Source organism: Salmo salar, chromosome ssa14 (genome assembly GCF_905237065.1).
Source record: "Salmo salar chromosome ssa14, Ssal_v3.1, whole genome shotgun sequence".
In the NCBI taxonomy this organism is placed as follows: Eukaryota; Metazoa; Chordata; class Actinopteri; order Salmoniformes; family Salmonidae; genus Salmo; species Salmo salar.
Window position 1 is genome coordinate 39,629,951 of NC_059455.1, and position 19,167 is coordinate 39,649,117.

Consider the following 19,167-nt stretch of genomic DNA (forward strand, 5'->3'; position numbering starts at 1 on the left):
GCGGAGCCTGCTGAGCATCTGGTATATGCCATTGACTTGGACTTGTGTAAGAATGGGCGTTGGACCTGTTTGCCTGCTCATGGCCTGGGCGTATGTGTGTCTTTCATGTTGCGGCCCTCTTGCAGGAGTGTGGGGCATGGGGTGGGCAGGAGGGGCATAGGTCTGATCTGAGGGGGGCTACAGTGAGGGAAAAAAGTATTTGATCCCCTGCTGATTTTGTACGTTTGCCCACTGACAAAGAAATGATCAGTCTATAATTTTAATGGTAGGTTTATTTGAACAGTGAGAGACAGAATAACAACAAAAAAATCCAGAAAAACGCATGTCAAAAATGTTATAAAATGATTTGCATTTTAATGAGGGAAATAAGTATTTCACCCCTCTGCAAAACATGACTTAGTACTTGGTGGCAAAACTCTTGTTGGCAATCACAGAGGTCAGACGTTTCTTGTACTTGGCCACCAGGTTTGCACACATCTCAGGAGGGATTTTGTCCCACTCCTCTTTGCAGATCTTCTCCAAGTCATTAAGGTTTCGAGGCTGAAGTTTGGCAACTCGAACCTTCAGCTCCCTCCACAGATTTTCTATGGGATTAAGGTCTGGAGGCTGGCTAGGCCACTCCAGGACCTTAATGTGCTTCTTCTTGAGCCACTCCTTTGTTGCCTTGGCCGTGTGTTCTGGGTCATTGTCATGCTGGAATACCCATCCACGACCCATTTTCAATGCCCTGGCTGAGGGAAGGAGGTTCTCACCCAAGATTTGACGGTACATGGCCCAGTCCATCGTCCCTTTGATGCGGTGAAGTTGTCCTGTCCCCTTAGCAGAAAAACACCCCCAAAGCATAATGTTTCCACCTCCATGTTTGACGGTGGGGATGGTGTTCTTGGGGTCATAGGCAGCATTCCTCCTCCTCCAAACACGGCGAGTTGAGTTGATGCCAAAGAGCTCCATTTTGGTCTCACCTGACCACAACACTTTCACCCAGTTGTCCTCTGAATCATTCAAATGTTCATTGGCAAACTTCAGACGGGCATGTATATGTGCTTTCTTGAGCAGGGGGACCTTGCGTTACCAATTGTTTTCTTGGTGACTATGGTCCCAGCTGCCTTGAGATCATTGACAAGATCCTCCAGTGTAGTTCTGGGCTGATTCCTCACCGTTCTCATGATCATTGCAACTCCACGAGGTGAGATCTTGCATGGAGCCCCAGGCCGAGGGAGATTGACAGTTCTTTTGTGTTTCTTCCATTTGCGAATAATCGCACCAACTGTTGTCACCTTCTCACCAAGCTGCTTGGCGATAGTCTTGTAGCCCATTCCAGCCTTGTGTAGGTCTACAATCTTTTCCCTGACATCCTTGGAGAGCTCTTTGGTCTTGGCCATGTTGGAGAGTTTGGAATCTGATTGATTGATTGCTTCTGTGGACAGGTGTCTTTTATACAGGTAACAAGCTGAGATTAGGAGCACTCCCTTTAAGAGTGTTCTCCTAATCTCAGCTCGTTACCTGTACAAAAGACACCTGGGAGCCAGAAATCTTTCTGTTTGAGAGGGGGTCAAATACTTATTTCCCTCATTAAAATTCAAATCAATTTATAACATTTTTGACATGCGTTTTTCAGGATTTTTTTGTTGTTATTCTGTCTCTCACTGTTCAAATAAACCTACCATTAAAATTATAGACTGATCATTTCTTTGTCAGTGGGCAAACGTACAAAATCATCTGGGGATCAAATACTTTTTTCCCTCACTGTATATGGGGTGTGGGCATCTCTGTCCCTTCCCTTTTCTCACTCCTTTCGCCTTCATTCCTTCTCTCTCCCTCTTTCCATATCCCACTGCCGCATCTAACCTCTTCCCTCTCTTCCCTTTTCAGGTTTATCCTCATGGGGTGGTGGGTGGTGGGATGGCTCAGGACTGGGGGACCTAGATGATACACCACCCACTGGTGAGCCGTCATCCTTCACTGGTGAGCCATCGTCCTCTTCTGGTGAGCCGTCGTCCTCCACTGGTGAGCCTTCGTCCTCCGCTGGTGAGCCTTTGTCCTCCCCTGGTGTGCCGTCGTCCTCCCCTGGTGAGCCGTCGTCCTCCCCTGGTGAGCCTTCGTCCTCCCCTGGTGAGCCTTCGTCCTCCCCTGGTGAGCCTTCGTCCTCCCCTGGTGTGCCGTCGTCCTCCCCTGGTGTGCCGTCTTCCTCCGCTGGTGAGCCATCGTCCTCCGCTGGTGAGCCGTCTTCCTCCGCTGGTGAGCCATCGTCCTCCGCTGGTGAGCCGTCTTCCTCCGCTGGTGAGCCATCGTCCTCCGCTGGTGAGCCGTCTTCCTCCGCTGGTGAGCCGTCATCCTCCCCTGGTGAGCCATCAGCCTCCCCTGCCCTGCTCACCTCTACCCCGGCCACAGAGATCCAGTTCTCTGCCTCCACCTCCACCACTGGAGGGAGGGAGGATATCCCAGACCCTACTCAGCCCATAAGGGAGACATGGGTCCAAGTAACCCCATCAACAGGTGTGACCTCACCCCAGCCGGGTGATAGGAGAATGGAAGAGGTTACCACTAGTACCACTAGAGCAGATGGTATAGCCACCGCTGAGAGCGGGACAGCGATGGTGAAAGAGGAGGAAGGGAGTGCCCTGGGGGCCTCCAACGAGGCCAGAGGGGAGATCCAGTTTACCGGTATCCCCGTTGGAACAACCAAACCCAAACTCAAGGTCCCTCCATCCAACAACAGAACCATGAGGAAGAACCAGTCACGAGCCAGTGGCAGCACAACCCAACCCCCAGTCAGCAGCTCCACAGCTGGGTCAGACAGCAGAGACTCTTCCCTTCCATCCAGAGCAGGTGCTGGAACTCCAGCCCCTCCACCCTCAGCCTCAGTCAGCAAGGGCAGCTCCGGGGTGGCATCTCCGTCCGTATCCTGGGTCCCCACGGAGAGAGCTGGAGAGCGGGGTGGCGAGGGGCCGGAGAGAGAGCCCCTGGAGGTGCCCTCCGAACCACCAGTGGAGGAGGAGACAGCCTTGTCTCACTCGCTCGGCTCTGGGTTGCCTAGCAACGTGGACGAGGAAGGTGGCAGAGGTGCCGGATTCAACCAAAGCAACGGAACTCTGGACTCAGCTGGTAAGTCCTGTCTGTCTGTCAGTTAATAAATAAATCTAACAAATTTCATTTCATTTTTAATCCAAAGATTTGCACACAAAGCTGAAGAAAACACTAGCATCATATTCATTCATTTCTCTCCATCAGGGCCTCAGTCACGGCGATCTCTGTACAATCCCCACGGTTGTTTCCTCGGTGCTGTTATTCAATGTGTTTTTCAATTCCGAGATAATAGCGTGTTGCCTTCCGACCTACAGGAATCCTCATACCAGACCCATCCTGTATGTACTCCCACTAGGGAATAGGAAGGTGGTCATGCTTCCATAGATAGTCCTCTGATCTCTCCAGAGCTGTTTCTCACCTGATTGTGTATGGGGCTTGTAGCTGGTGCACCATATTTCCTGCTTCCTCTTAGGCATTCCTGCTGCATCACACATTCCTGTGGTGATTTATTTTGCTCTCTTGGAAACAGTTGATGTTGTCAACATGTTGTAGATATGTTGTATATTCATCAGAGGCTGAGATTTGATGCGTAAATGTAGAACCAAAGATCGTGGCTAACAACAGTAAATCGTTTTGACAGAGATGCCAGAGAAAAGCATATCATTGATAGCACATGTTATGTGGTGTTGTTCATGGAGATGATAGCCTCTGGAGGGAAAGCGAGCAGTGTGCCATTTTACCGACCTGTATTAGCCTCTTGTTTCCATCCCTCACATTAGCAGCCCCGCTACAGAAACAGAAACAATGCATAGAGGAACTCATGGAAGACTGGGTCTCACTAATAGGACAGTGGTGGTCTCTCACGCTCCCTGTCTCTCTCTCTCTCTCTCTCTCTCTCTCTCTCTCTCTCTCTCTCTCGCTCTCTCTCAGTTCCATTCAAAGGGCTTTATAGGCATAGGAAACATATGTTTACATTGCCAAAGCAAGTGAAATTAATAAACAAAAGTGAAATAAACAATAAAAAGTGAACATTAAATATTACACTCACAAATTCCAAAATAATAGAGACATTTCCAATGTCATATCATGTCTATAGACAGTGTTGTAACGATATGCAAATAGTTAAAGTAAAAAAGGGAAAATAAATAAACATAAATATAGGTTGTATTTACAATGGTGTTTGTTCTTCACTGGTTGACCTTTTCTTGTGGCAACTGGTCACAAATCTTGCACACTGTGGTTGCACGCTGTGGTATTTTACCCAATAGATATGGGAGTTTATTAAAATTTGATTTGTTTTTAAATTCTTTGTGGATCTGTGTAATCTGAGTGAAATATGTGTCTCTAATATGGTCATACATTTGTCAGGAGGTTAGGAAGTGCAGCTCAGTTTCCACCTCATTTTGTGGGCAGTGGACACATAGCCTGTCTTCTCTCAAGAGCCAGGTCTGCCTATGGCGGCCTCTCTCAATAGCAAGGCTGTGCTCACTGAGTCTGTACATAGTCAAGGATTTTCTTGATTTGGGGTCAGTTACAGTGGTCAGGTATTCTGCCACTGTGTACTCTCTGTTTAGGGCCAGATAGCATTCCAATTTGCGTTTATTTTTTCCAGTGTGTCAAATAGTTATATTTTTGCTTTCTCATAAGTTGTTTGGGTCTAAATGTGTTTCTATCCTTGGGCTCTGTAGGGTCTGTTTGTGTTTGTGAACAGAGCTCCAGAACCAACCAACCAGCCATCTCTCTTTCTCTTTCTCTCTCTCTCCCTCTCTTTCTCTCTCTCTTGCTTTCTCTTTCTCAATCTCTCTTATTCTCTCGCTGTCTCACTTTCTTTTCTCTCTTTCTCTCTCACTCTCCCTACTCTCTCTCTCTCTTTCTCTCTCACTCTCTCCCTCCCCCCCTCTCGCTCTATCGCTCTCTCTCACTCTGTTCTGTCAAAGTTGAGAGGTGGCCAGTGTTTGTGTTTTTCCTGACTGGATCAGAGTGGACCTCATCAGGCTGCGTAATCAATGAGGGGCTTCAGGGTCTCTCTCTCTCTTTTAAATAAATGCTTTATTGGCATGAATGGGTGGTTGCCAAAGCAATGTTTATGAAGTATTACATACATTAACAATATGTTTGATCAACAATAATAAAATATATCTACTGTCTCTCTAATATTATGACAGGCCAGGACATAACCTGCAGCAAGATCTACTGTCTCTCTAATATGATTAAAGGCCAGGACATAACCTGCAGCAAGATCTACTGTCTCCCTAATATGATTAAAGGCCAGGACATAGCCTGCAGCAAGATCTACTGTCTCTCTAATATGATTAAAGGCCAGGACATAACCTGCAGCAAGATCTACTGTCTCCCTAATATGATTAAAGGCCAGGACATAACCTGCAGCAAGATCTACTGTCTCTCTAATATGATTAAAGGCCAGGACATAGCCTGCAGCAAGATCTACTGTCTCTCTAATATGATTAAAGGCCAGGACATAGCCTGCAGCAAGATCTACTGTCTCCCTAATATGATTAAAGGCCAGGACATAACCTGCAGCAAGATCTACTGTCTCTCTAATATGATTAAAGGCCAGGACATAACCTGCAGCAAGATCTACTGTCTCCCTAATATGATTAAAGGCCAGGACATAACCTGCAGCAAGATCTACTGTCTCTCTAATATGATTAAAGGCCAGGACATAGCCTGCAGCAAGATCTACTGTCTCCCTAATATGATTAAAGGCCAGGACATAACCTGCAGCAAGATCTACTGTCTCTCTAATATGATTAAAGGCCAGGACATAACCTGCAGCAAGATCTATTGTCTCTATGTTTTCCCCTAACAAAATGCATAGTATCTCCTCAAAGGTCAGTACAGAAAATCCTGCAATTCTTTCTTTGAATTTCAGGAGATAAATACATTACTTCTGACTGTCATATTTGGAGCAGTGGAGTAGGAAGTGCTGCTCATTCTGTACTTCACCCGACCCACACTGCTAAAATAGTCTTTCTTCTCTGACCTTCCATGTTTCTCTATGGTGTCCTGTCTCTATCGCCAAGCTATGGTCACTGAGTCTGTACATTGTTAATGTCTTCCTTTGTATGAATTATTTGCTCCAAAGAAGGTGTTATGCTAATTTGATACAGTATCTGTTGCTTTTTTGGTGTGTTGGTCTGTTGGTGTGATGGTGTATTGGTCTGATGGTGTGTTGGTGTGTTGGTGGGATGGTGTGTTGGTCTGTTGATGTGATGGTATGTTGGTCTGATGGTGTGTTGGTCTGATGGTCTGATGGTGTGTTGGTCTGATGGTGTGTTGGTCTGTTGATGTGATGGTGTGTTGGTCTGATGGTGTGTTGGTGGGATGGTGTGTTGGTCTGATGGTGTGTTGGTGTGTTGTTCTGATGGTGTGTTGGTCTGATGGTGTGATGGTGTGTTGGTGTGATGGTGTGTTGGTGTGATGGTGTGATGGTGTGTTGGTCTGATGGTCTGATGGTGTGTTGGTCTGATGGTGTGTTGGTGGGATGGTGTGTTGGTCTGATGGTGTGTTGGTCTGATGGTGTGTTGGTCTGTTGGTCTGATGGTGTGTTGGTCTGATGGTGTGTTGGTCTGATGGTGTGTTGTTCTGATGGTCTGATGGTGTGTTGGTCTGATGGTGTGTTGGTCTGATGGTCTGTTGGTCTGTTAGTGTGTTGGTGTGTTGGTCTGATGGTGTGTTGGTCTGATGGTCTGTTGGTGTGTTGGTCTGATGGTCTGTTGGTGTGTTGGTCTGATGGTGTGTTGGTCTGTTGATGTGATGGTGTGTTGATGTGATGGTGTGTTGGTCTGATGGTGTGTTGGTCTGATGGGTTGTTGGTCTGATGGTGTGTTGTTCTGTTGGTGTGTTGGTCTGATGGTGTGTTGGTCTGATGGTGTGTTGGTCTGATGGTCTGTTGTTTTGATGGTGTGTTGGTTTGTTGATGTGTTGGTGTGTTGGTCTGATGGTCTGATGGTGTGTTGGTGTGTTGGTCTGATGGTGTGTTGGTCTGATGGTCTGTTGGTCTGATGGTGTGTTGGTCTGATGGTGTGTTGGTGTGTTGGTCTGATGGTCTGTTGGTCTGATGGTGTGTTGGTCTGATGGTGTGTTGGTGGGATGGTGTGTTGGTCTGATGGTGTGATGGTGTGTTGGTCTGATGGTGTGTTGGTCTGTTAGTGTGTTGGTGTGTTGGTCTGATGGTGTGTTGGTCTGTTGGTCTGATGGTGTGTTGGTCTGTTGGTGTGTTGGTCTGATGGTGTGTTGGTGTGATGGTGTGTTGGTGTGATGGTACATAGGTCCAGGTGCAGGGTGAAGGGAGCCTGTCAGCTCATTCACTGGCCTATTGATTTCTCTGCTCCACTCGCTTTAAAGAACGACCAGCCACAGCAGGTTTATCTGTCAAACACACACACACACACACACACACACACACACACACACACACACACACACACACACACACACACACACACACACACACACACACACACACACACACACACACACACACACTTTTTTATTGGTACTCTGGCTATCATAAAGGCTCCCAACAGTGGGGGTCAATTGCTATGAAAGACAGAAAGACATTTATAAACCAAAGCATAGCACAGGAGCCAGACAGAGAATAAAGCAATGACTTTGTTCATAGGCCACAAATACAGTATAATATCAGGGATTTTAATTTAGCCAATTATTATGGCATACTGTGGTGGTGTGTTTTGTTCTACTCCTGTTACATGATGATTAGTGTGAGGATGTCAGACCGTCAGAGACGTCTGCAGTGTGGAAGACAGAATGAGCCTGCAGGATAATCATAGCCTGGGAATTGATTTTTATCCTTGTGTATGCTGGGTAAACTCACACACACACACACACAAAAACACACACACACACACACACACACACACACACACACACACACACACACACACACACACACACACACACACACACACACACACACACACACGATTGTGCTGTGCCTCCATCTTCAACAGTTCCTTCCGATATATCATGATTATGTCATATCATAATTAATATCAGCAGTTTAATAAGTGCTGAGAGAAACGAGGTATTTAACCTCAGACATAATGAGGTAAGATGAAAATGGATTGCCCTCTATAGCCGCTGCAGATCCAGCCTGGGATCCTTTTCCAACTGGTAACCATGACAACAGAGACCAGCAGGAAGGTGATGGCTGGTTGAAGTTTGGTTCTGGGGATAGTTGTCCTTTAGAAGAAACATGAAAATGGATCTTAATGTAGTAGTTATGGTGAGCCCAGTACCATTAACACTACGCCAGAATGGTGCCTGACCTTAGTGTCCTGGTCCCGGTGTGGTTGGTTGCCTGTCCTTAGTGTCCTGGTCCCGGTGTGGTTGGTTGCCTGTCCTTAGTGTCCTGGTCCCGGTGTGGTTGGTTGCCTGTCCTTAGTGTCCTGGTCCCAGTGTGGTTGGTTGCCTGTCCTTAGTGTCCTGGTCCCAGTGTGGTTGGTTGCCTGTCCTTAGTGTCCTGGTCCCAGTGTGGTTGGTTGCCTGTCCTTAGTGTCCTGGTCCCAGTGTGGTTGGTTGCCTGTCCTTAGTGTCCTGGTCCCAGTGTGGTTGGTTGCCTGTCCTTAGTGTCCTGGTCCCAGTGTGGTTGGTTGCCTGACCTTAGTGTCCTGGTCCCAGTGTGGTTGGTTGCCTGTCCTTAGTGTCCTGGTCCCGGTGTGGTTGGTTGCCTGTCCTTAGTGTCCTGGTCCCGGTGTGGTTGGTTGCCTGTCCTTAGTGTCCTGGTCCCAGTGTGGTTGGTTGCCTGTCCTTAGTGTCCTGGTCCCAGTGTGGTTGGTTGCCTGTCCTTAGTGTCCTGGTCCCAGTGTGGTTGGTTGCCTGACCTTAGTGTCCTGGTCCCAGTGTGGTTGGTTGCCTGACCTTAGTGTCCTGGTCCCAGTGTGGTTGGTTGCCTGTCCTTAGTGTCCTGGTCCCAGTGTGGTTGGTTGCCTGTCCTTAGTGTCCTGGTCCCAGTGTGGTTGGTTGCCTGTCCTTAGTGTCCTGGTCCCAGTGTGGTTGGTTGCCTGTCCTTAGTGTCCTGGTCCCAGTGTGGTTGGTTGCCTGTCCTTAGTGTCCTGGTCCCAGTGTGGTTGGTTGCCTGTCCTTAGTGTCCTGGTCCCAGTGTGGTTGGTTGCCTGTCCTTAGTGTCCTGGTCCCAGTGTGGTTGGTTGCCTGTCCTTAGTGTCCTGGTCCCAGTGTGGTTGGTTGCCTGTCCTTAGTGTCCTGGTCCCAGTGTGGTTGGTTGCCTGTCCTTAGTGTCCTGGTCCCAGTGTGGTTGGTTGCCTGTCCTTGGTGTCCTGGTCCCAGTGTGGTTGGCTGCCTGACCTTAGTGTCCTGGTCCCAGTGTGGTTGGTTGCCTGTCCTTAGTGTCCTGGTCCCAGTGTGGTTGGTTGCCTGTCCTTAGTGTCCTGGTCCCAGTGTGGTTGGTTGCCTGTCCTTAGTGTCCTGGTCCCAGTGTGGTTGGTTGCCTGTCCTTAGTGTCCTGGTCCCAGTGTGGTTGGTTGCCTGTCCTTAGTGTCCTGGTCCCAGTGTGGTTGGTTGCCTGACCTTAGTGTCCTGGTCCCAGTGTGGTTGGTTGCCTGTCCTTAGTGTCCTGGTCCCAGTGTGGTTGGTTGCCTGTCCTTAGTGTCCTGGTCCCAGTGTGGTTGGTTGCCTGTCCTTAGTGTCCTGGTCCCAGTGTGGTTGGTTGCCTGACCTTAGTGTCCTGGTCCCAGTGTGGTTGGTTGCCTGACCTTAGTGTCCTGGTCCCAGTGTGGTTGGTTGCCTGTCCTTAGTGTCCTGGTCCCAGTGTGGTTGGTTGCCTGTCCTTAGTGTCTTAGGCCCAGATTCCCAAAACCTTAAGAAGAAATGTATTCTTAACTGCCATTGTTTCCTTAACTATAGACTTAAGAAGAAAGTTAAGCAAAGTTGCTATTCCTCAAAAAGGTTATTGGACATTTTCTGGCGCTATTTCTTGTTTCTCCTTAAGCAAAACGTTAAGAAGAAATTAGATTCTTGAAATAAAGTTATTGGAAATGTTGTTAATTCCAAGATATCTGAACCCTCGTTTCAAACTCAGCGCAGTGAGAGAAAAAGCTCATTAAAGCAATTGAACATGTTTAATTCACTCACATACTTCTGAAAGTAAAAGTTTCAGTATTGATTATTTTAAATCCAAGAACATGTTTTAGAACAGTAATCTAACTAAGAAATATGCTAACATGATTGCCATTGCTAGCTAGTTAGCTAGGTAAAACGGTTTCCTAGCAACAAACATCTTAAGAAGATTTTTAAGAAGATATTTGAGAAAGTTCATAAGAAAATCCTTAAATCTTAAGATATTGTTGAAGAATTGCACTTACGAACTATCTTATGAACTTCTTTTTTTGTTTTTTTCTTAAGAAGCTTCTTAAGTTTTTGCGTAGGAAGTGTTTTGTGAATCTGGGCCCTGTAGCCCAGTAGCAGAATCAGACTCAGCATAGCACTGAGGTTACTCTGCACTTCCATGTCAGTCCATTGCAGAGAGATGCATGAACTTCATGGCTCAGTCATTTTAGATGGAGGTAGAGGTGGTGTGTGTGTGTGTGCGTGCTTGTGTGCGTGCACGCATTTGTGTGTGTATATGTGTGTGCGTGCATTCATGCATGCATGTTGTGTAGGCTATGGGTCTCTATACAGCTGAGGGGAAGAGAAACAGAGAGAAAGGGGGAAGGGGGGATTGTAAATTGCATCAAGATAAAGAAGGCAGCAGAGGTGTTTGTGCTCTTGGCAACATTTACTACAACTACTAGCTTAATTTATTTACACTTGAGGATGGTTATTGTAAATAGGAGCTCTGCCCTCCAGTCTAAGGATATCTCATTACTTTATGCCTGGCAACAGCACAGCAAAAAACTAGATCTATGTGCATACTGTTTGGCATGCATCCATACTGCCTTAGGCAGTTACTGTACCTCATCTGTTTTTGCTTAGATTGCTAAAGCAGGTGTCTTGCTTATCACTGAAATTAGAATAGAAAACCTACCAAGGTCATTTCACCTGCACTACCCTCCCTCTCTCTGTGTGTGATAGAGAAGATATGCTACATTCTCCTGTGCTTTGCACCTTCAAAAGGAGACCTGGATTATGGCTACTATTTTATATTTAACTCAAGTCATTTTCACCAAAAGCCTTTCCCCTTCAATCTCAAATGTTATAGAAAGGAGGTATTTTTGCTCAAAGAAGCTGTTTAAACCATGACAATAAGCTTGTGTGAAGTCTGATAATAGCAGTGACTCCAGTCTTTTGTAGTTGTATAAGTGAATCTCCATCCATTTAGGTGTGTCAGTGGGTCCTTTCTGAGGACTGTAACTGTCTGAGACTGACAAGTCTGTCATGCATCTAAAATGAATGAATAAACAGTTTTTTCACTATCATCTAATCTCTTTTCCTTTTTCTCTCTATCCTGCATTCTCTCTTTCTCTCTCAATCTCTTTCTCTCTTTCTCTCTCTGTTTCTCTCGCTCTCTTTCTCTGATTCTCTCGCTCTCGCTCTCTGTTTCTCTCGGTCTCTGTTTCTCTCTCTCTTTCTTTCTCTCTGTTTCTTTCTCTCTCTATCTCTCTCTATCTCTCTCTCTCTGTTTCTCTCTCCCTGATCAGGTGAGGAGGAGCCCTGTGTGACCAACCCGTGTGTACATGAAGGGAAGTGTCTACCTCAGGGCAAGGGCTACAGCTGTTACTGCCCACAGGGTTTCACAGGGGAGAACTGTGAGATCGGTGAGTTTACAACACACACACACACACACACACACACACACACACACACACACACACACACACACACACACACACACACACACACACACACACACACACACACACACACACACACACACACACACACACACACACACACACATGAATCCACAAAGACACACACATGCACACACCAGGACACATGCATGTGTGTGTGTGTCTGTGTGTAACTAAGAGATCTTAAAATAAATTAGGTGTAGGTCAAAGGTCAAACGTTCCATCACCCTTTAGACAAGGGTTGGGAGGTTAGAGGTCAGCCTCCTATCTTCCTTGTATTACTGTACATCACACTCAATAGCAACTGTGTGAATCTGTGACTTTCTTCCTTAAGGTCACATTACTTGTCTAGCTCAGCCCTGACTCAGATTCACAACAAACCCTGCAGGGTCATCCCTCATTCAGTGCCTGAGAGACAGTACCAGACACTGATCATATTTACCCGTCAGCTGTGATGAGAAGGTATCTGTCTGACTGGATACTCCTGGCTTCTAGAGCAGGGAGACTGAGAGATGGGCTTAGAGCATGATGGCGAGACAAGGGTGTGTGTGTGTGTGTGTGTGTGTGCGCGCGCGCGCGCAGATTTGTTGTATATGTGGGATTATCTCTCTCAGGAGCCCTAACTCCTCTGCATTATGCATGAATGGATTACACATTCATAAGGAACAAAGGCATCACGTGTTTGGAGGGAATGTGTGTATGTATGCATGTTTTGGATTATATGTTGCTAAAGGTTGACTTGGAGTCAGTGAGGAGTCACTCAAGGTCATGCTGGGGTGAAGTGATCACTTGAGACAGAAGACAGTGTTGCCTATGAAATTGTAATGCAGAGACGAAGAGAAGAAGCCACTTTAGACTATTGGGATGCACCCCTAGAACTATTATGGAAGAAACGGACCACTCAGTTACTCATCTATTTCTATGTGTACTAGTGACTGAGGCACAATATAATGTTTACAGTAGAATCTTACCCCAAAAGGTGGTGTCACCTCTTTACATTTTGTAGCCTAGAACCTGTCAGGGAAATTCAAAGCTATGTTTGGCCAGACATGCAGACCTAAGGGCTTATGGTACAAAGCCCCAATCAGAAGGTATTGACAGGGGCAATAGTCTGGATTGGATTTGTCTGACACCAATGCTTGACTTGGGCTGAAATAGGTGCCAGTACTCGTTTTGGGTGCCAGTACTGTTTATATTTAGGTGCAGGAGCTCCACAATACTTTGAGCTAATATTCTATAAGAGGAACAGGAGCTCAAGCAGTACAACATTTGAGGTGCCGGTACCTTATCAACACTCAGAACATAGAATATAGTTTAGTTTGAAGTGACTTTGAGAGCACAGTTTGGTGCCTTTCATCCTTGGAGTATAAATGCAGGTTCTGAGTTGAACCGTTTATACAGTAGACAGTGTGTTTGGAACAGTTATTCATAATTGAGAAAAGAAGACGTGAGTCAGACTTGGGTCAGGATTCTGTTTTCTGAAATCCTTCTTCATCATTAAACCGTCACCATTGACATTTGATAAATGTTTTATTTTTCAAAAGAGCTCGACCTTCGGTAGAACACACGAGTTGTTGTGATTTGTGAATGTAAACAAAATATCTCTGTTGTGTTTTTGTGCAGTGTGAACGGATTTAAGGGGTCATAGTAAACCCTCTTGGAGTGAAACAGGGACAAGAGAGCAAGAAAGAGAAAGAGCAAGAGAGAAACAGAGAGTGAGAGAGAGCTTGGCACAGGAATAATGAAATAAGTGGTTTGGTTCTGAAGTAGTCACATAGTGCTCTGATTCATGCAGCAAGAAGGAGAGGGACAAAGACAGACAAACAGAAAACACCCACACTAATCTCTAGTTGCCATGGTGAGAATGAAATGATCATCCTCCCTTACAAAAAATGTACATTTAGCAGATGCTTTTATCCAGAGCAACTTACAGTTTGTGCATTCACTTTAAGATAGCTAGGTGGGACAACCACAGTCATAGTAATTAAAAATGTTTACTCAATAAAACAACTGTCAGCAAAGTCAGTGGTAGTGACAGAAAGTCAGTGGTAGTGACAGAAAGACAAGTGGTAGTGACAGAAAGACAAGTGGTAGTGACAGAAAGACAAGTGGTAGTGACAGAAAGTCAGTGGTAGTGACAGAAAGACAAGTGGTAGTGACAGAAAGACAAGTGGTAGTGACAGAAAGTCAGTGGTAGTGACAGAAAGACAAGTGGTAGTGACAGAAAGACAAGTGGTAGTGACAGAAAGACAAGTGGTAGTGACAGAAAGTCAGAGTTAGTAAGAAAGACAAGTGGTAGTGACAGAAAGACAGGTGGTAGTGACAGAAAGACAAGTGGTAGTGACAGAAAGACAAGTGGTAGTGACAGAAAGTCAGAGTTAGTAAGAAAGACAAGTGGTAGTGACAGAAAGACAGGTGGTAGTGACAGAAAGACAGGTGGTAGTGACAGAAAGACAAGTGGTAGTGACAGAAAGACAGGTGATAGTGACAGAAAGACAAGTGGTAGTGACAGAAAGACAAGTGGTAGTGACAGAAAGACAGGTGGTAGTGACAGAAAGACAAGTGGTAGTGACAGAAAGACAAGTGGTAGTGACAGAAAGACAAGTGGTAGTGACAGAAAGACAAGTGGTAGTGACAGAAAGACAGGTGGTAGTGACAGAAAGACAAGTGGTAGTGACAGAAAGACAAGTGGTAGTGACAGAAAGACAAGTGGTAGTGACAGAAAGACAAGTGGTAGTGACAGAAAGACAAGTGGTAGTGACAGAAAGACAAGTGGTAGTGACAGAAAGACAAGTGATAGTGACAGAAAGACAAGTGGTAGTGACAGAAAGACAGGTGGTAGTGACAGAAAGACAAGTGGTAGTGACAGAAAGACAAGTGGTAGTGACAGAAAGACAAGTGGTAGTGACAGAAAGACAAGTGGTAGTGACAGAAAGACAAGTGGTAGTGACAGAAAGACAGGTGGTAGTGACAGAAAGACAAGTGGTAGTGACAGAAAGACAAGTGGTAGTGACAGAAAGACAAGTGGTAGTGACAGAAAGACAAGTGGTAGTGACAGAAAGACAAGTGGTAGTGACAGAAAGACAAGGGTCAAGAGAGGTCTTGGTTAAATTAGTTGGTTTTGGATACAGTTCCCTGGTGTTATGAATTGAGTAATTGTTGTACCCACAGCCCACTGTGTAACGTGGTGCGTACTGGCGGCAGAGAAGTCAGGCGCAGGAGAGCGAAAACTGATTTACAACGGTGTCGTCTAATAAACATAAAAACCACTGTAAACAGAACAATCAATGAATGGGTCAAACAAAACCCGGTATCCACCAGCATAACGTGCACAAGCACTACAAGAAACAATTCCGGACAAGGACATGTGGGGGAAACAGAGGGTTAAATACACAACATGTAATTGATGGAATTGGAACCAGGTGTGAGGAAGACAAGACAAAACCAATGGAAAATGAAAGGTGGATCGGCGAAGGCTAGAAGGTCGGTGACGTCGACCGCCGAACGCCGCCCGAACAAGGAGAGGGACCAACTTCGGCGGAAATCGTGACACACTGCTTCAGTTGATGGAGATAGAAAACGTAGGAAATATCTTTCCTGTGTGTCACACCGATCAATCCGTTTAGGGAGAACGGCAGCGCTGTTCACTTTGCTCTATCCTGACTACTAACTTTAGACCAGCTGGAATGTTTTCCACAAATCTCCCACTGACATCAAACGGAAAAAGTTCATCTCAGTTGAACCATAACTAAAATCTTGAGTACCATTTATGTTACGTAGTCTGAGATTACAGAGGAAGGTCTGAGCCATGCCTACAGAGGATGGGTTCTGTATATAGACACTCTAACCTGTTTTGTGTGTTCTTCTGATAGACGTGGATGACTGCCAGTCCAACCCGTGTCTCAACGGAGGCACCTGCATCGACAAGATCGACTCGTTCATCTGCCTCTGTCTGCCCAGCTATGCAGGAGACACCTGTGAGAAGGGTAAGAGAGTGCGTACACACTGGTCAACACACACTACATAGCAGTGGAGGCTGCTGAGGGGAGGACGGCTCATAATAATGGCTGGAACGGAGTTAATGGAATGGCATCAAACACCAGGAAACCATGTGTTTGTATGTATTTGATACCATTCCTCGTATTCCGCTCCATTACCACGAGCCTGTCCTCCCCAATTAAGGGGCCACCAACCTCCTGTACTAGTTAGTCAATACACACAGCCTAAACAGAGAGAGATATAGATTATCACTTTTATCTGAAATACACAGAAATAAGTGGCATTTGCACCTCTCCAAATTATACAGTGGAATATCTTAACTGAGCTGCCACCCAAGTTACTTCCCCATGAAGTTAGTCCCTTATGAAAATGTTTCTTGGTGTCCAGGTCTCCTTGGTCAGTGTTGTTATGTGTAGTATCAGCTGATGTATCAGAGGCTAAGTCCCAGAGAGCACTGCAGTATCACTCACCGGCTATCAGGCAGTGTCTGTCGGTACCTGTCACTATGCTGCAGAGAGCTGGCTGATGGATGTACACCGAAACACACACACACAGTACACAAACACACACAAACACTCAAACGAGCACAGATACACACACACTCAAACGAGCGCAAACACACACACACCTCGCTGGATTCACAGTCAGTCAGACAGCCCACACCTCCTCATCTGCCCTCCTCTGTGTGTGCAGAAACACTAATAGCAATGAGGGTTAATGAACCCATAACCCTTGGAGTTATTAATGAGACCTCATAATGCAGAGAGAGGAACAGCGTGTGCTGAGAATGGAAATGGAGGATCCATGATTGCAGGTTTAATGGTTCATTCAGTCTCAACGTTATTAAAATGTGGCCTTGCAGGTCCTGAGAGGCACAATACTGAATGACAGGTTGAGAGGGTGTAACAATAATCCTCTCTCCTCTCCACCTCTCTCTCTCCTTCCCTCCGCCTCTCTCTCTCCTTCCCTCCACCTCTCTCTCCTTCCCTCCACCTCTCTCTCTCCTTCCCTCCACCTCTCTCTCTCCTTCCCTCCGCCTCTCTCTCTCCTTCCCTCCACCTCTCTCTCTCCTTCCCTCCACCTCTCTCTCTCCTTCCCTCCACCTCTCTCTCTCCTTCCCTCCACCTCTCTCTCTCCTTCCCTTCACCTCTCTTCTTCTCTCTGTCACTGTCCCTCTTTTCCTCTATTGTCCTACTCTCCTTTATCTCTCTTCCTCCCTTATCTTTTTCACTCAATCGTCATCTCTCTTCCTTGCCTCCTTCATTTGTCTTTCTTTGCCCCCTCCCGTCTTCCATACTCTAACCTCTCTCTCCTATCCCTGTCTGCTTCCTCTATCCCTCAACGCTCTCCTTTCTCCATCTACTCTCTCTAGATGTTGAGGGTTGTGAGCATGGATGGAGGAAGTTCCATGGCCACTGCTACAGGTATGTGAGAAAAAAGAACTGACAACAAACCTACCCTCTAAACATTCAGCTGTATCAGGGGTGTCAAACTCATTTCCCCCCGCGGGCCGCATTCGCTCTTCACCGGCGCTCCGGTGGGCCACACTTAAAATGGATCTGGCCCGCGGGCCTTGAGTTTGAGACGTCATCTATATTATCTTGTTGTTGTTAATCCTGTTGATACAGTATAGCCTTAGTAGCTGAGGGATGAAGGAAATCTGCATTGCGCAATAGAAATGTAAAGGTCATTTTCTATTGAGCCGACATACGCAACATTTATGATGAATGCAGAACATTGCCTTTACATTTAAATCACGCTGTAACGCTGAATATTGGATTGAATATTGCCCTACTATTGATTTAACATCTACATTTTCTTCACTTCAGGTACTTCTCTCACAGACACACCTGGGAGGATGCAGAGAAGGACTGCAGAGAGCAGAGCGCCCACCTCAGCAGTATCACCTCGGTCACCGAGCAGGACTTCATCAATGGACTGGGCCATGATAACGCCTGGATTGGCCTGAATGATCGCACCGTGGAGGAGGACTTCCAGTGGACTGACACCAATGACCTGGTGACGTTCTATATTTCTCTCTGTCAATAACAGCTCATATTATACTGCATTGTATGTGATATATACCTGTACTTGAACCTCAAAGTTGGAACACTTTGTGTGTAAAGTGTGTCTTTGTACAACAGATGATATATACATGCCATTTAGCAGACACTTTTATCCAAAGCAACAGTCATTCATTCGTACAGTTTAAGTATGGGTGCTCCCAGGAATTGAGCCCACTATGCTGGCGTAGCAAGGGCCATGCTCTACCACCTGAGCTACAGAGGAACATACATAGGACCCCATGTATAAACAACTGAGTATTACTTTATAACAGATTTAAAGCCAAGATGAATAAAATGTGACATACTGAAGTGTGTGGTATTGTATAGGTGTATGAGAACTGGAGGGAGAGCCAGCCTGATAACTTCTTCGCGGGCGGAGAGGACTGTGTGGTGACCATCGCCCATGAGGAGGGAAAGTGGAACGACGTGCCCTGCAACTATAACCTGCCCTACATCTGCAAAAAAGGCACAGGTAGGATCACATAACTTATCATATCCATGGTACAACCAGCTCCATGTCTTCAGAAAGGAACAGGTAGGATCACAGGACTTAACATAGCCAAGGTACAACCAGCTCCATGTCTTCAGAAAGGAGCAGGAAGGATCACAGGACTTAACATAGCCGTGGTAAAACCAGCTCCATGTCTTCAGAAAGGAACAGATAGGATCACAGGATTTAACATAGCCATGGTACAACCAGCTCCATGTCTTCAGAAAGGAACAGGTAGGATCACAGGACTTAACATAGCCATGGTACAACCAGCTCCATGTCTTCAGAAAGGAACAGGTAGGATCACAGGACTTAACATAGCCATGGTACAACCAGCTCCATGTCTTCAGAAAGGAGCAGGTAGGATCAAAGGACTTAACATAGCCAAGGTACAACCAGCTCCATGTCTTCAGAAAGGAACAGGTAGGATCAGAGGACTTAACATAGCCGTGGTACAACCAGCTCCATGTCTTCAGAAAGGAACAGGTAGGATCACAGGACTTAACATAGCCATGGTACAACCAGCTCCATGTCTTCAGAAAGGAACAGGTAGGATCACAGGACTTAACATAGCCATGGTACAACCAGCTCCATGTCTTCAGAAAGGAGCAGGTAGGATCAAAGGACTTAACATAGCCAAGGTACAACCAGCTCCATGTCTTCAGAAAGGAACAGGTAGGATCACAGGACTTAACATAGCCAAGGTACAACCAGCTCCATGTCTTCTTAAAGGAACAGGTAGGATCACAGGACTTAACATAGCCATGGTACAACCAGCTCCATGTCTTCAGAA

General features: G+C 46.1%; 1 protein-coding gene across 2 annotated transcripts in view; it reads left to right on the forward strand.

The window, feature by feature from the left end:
• The window catches only part of LOC106569686 (neurocan core protein), a 127,811-nt gene that overhangs the window by 93,453 nt on the left and 15,191 nt on the right, over positions 1-19,167 (forward strand). For both annotated transcript variants that reach the window (XM_014141247.2, XM_045694358.1), the window contains 6 exons: positions 1,873-3,105; positions 11,667-11,783; positions 15,692-15,805; positions 17,191-17,242; positions 17,648-17,837; positions 18,212-18,356. In XM_014141247.2, coding sequence (XP_013996722.2) covers positions 1,873-3,105; positions 11,667-11,783; positions 15,692-15,805; positions 17,191-17,242; positions 17,648-17,837; positions 18,212-18,356 — 1,851 coding nt within the window. The remainder of the gene's footprint in view (positions 1-1,872; positions 3,106-11,666; positions 11,784-15,691; positions 15,806-17,190; positions 17,243-17,647; positions 17,838-18,211; positions 18,357-19,167) is intronic.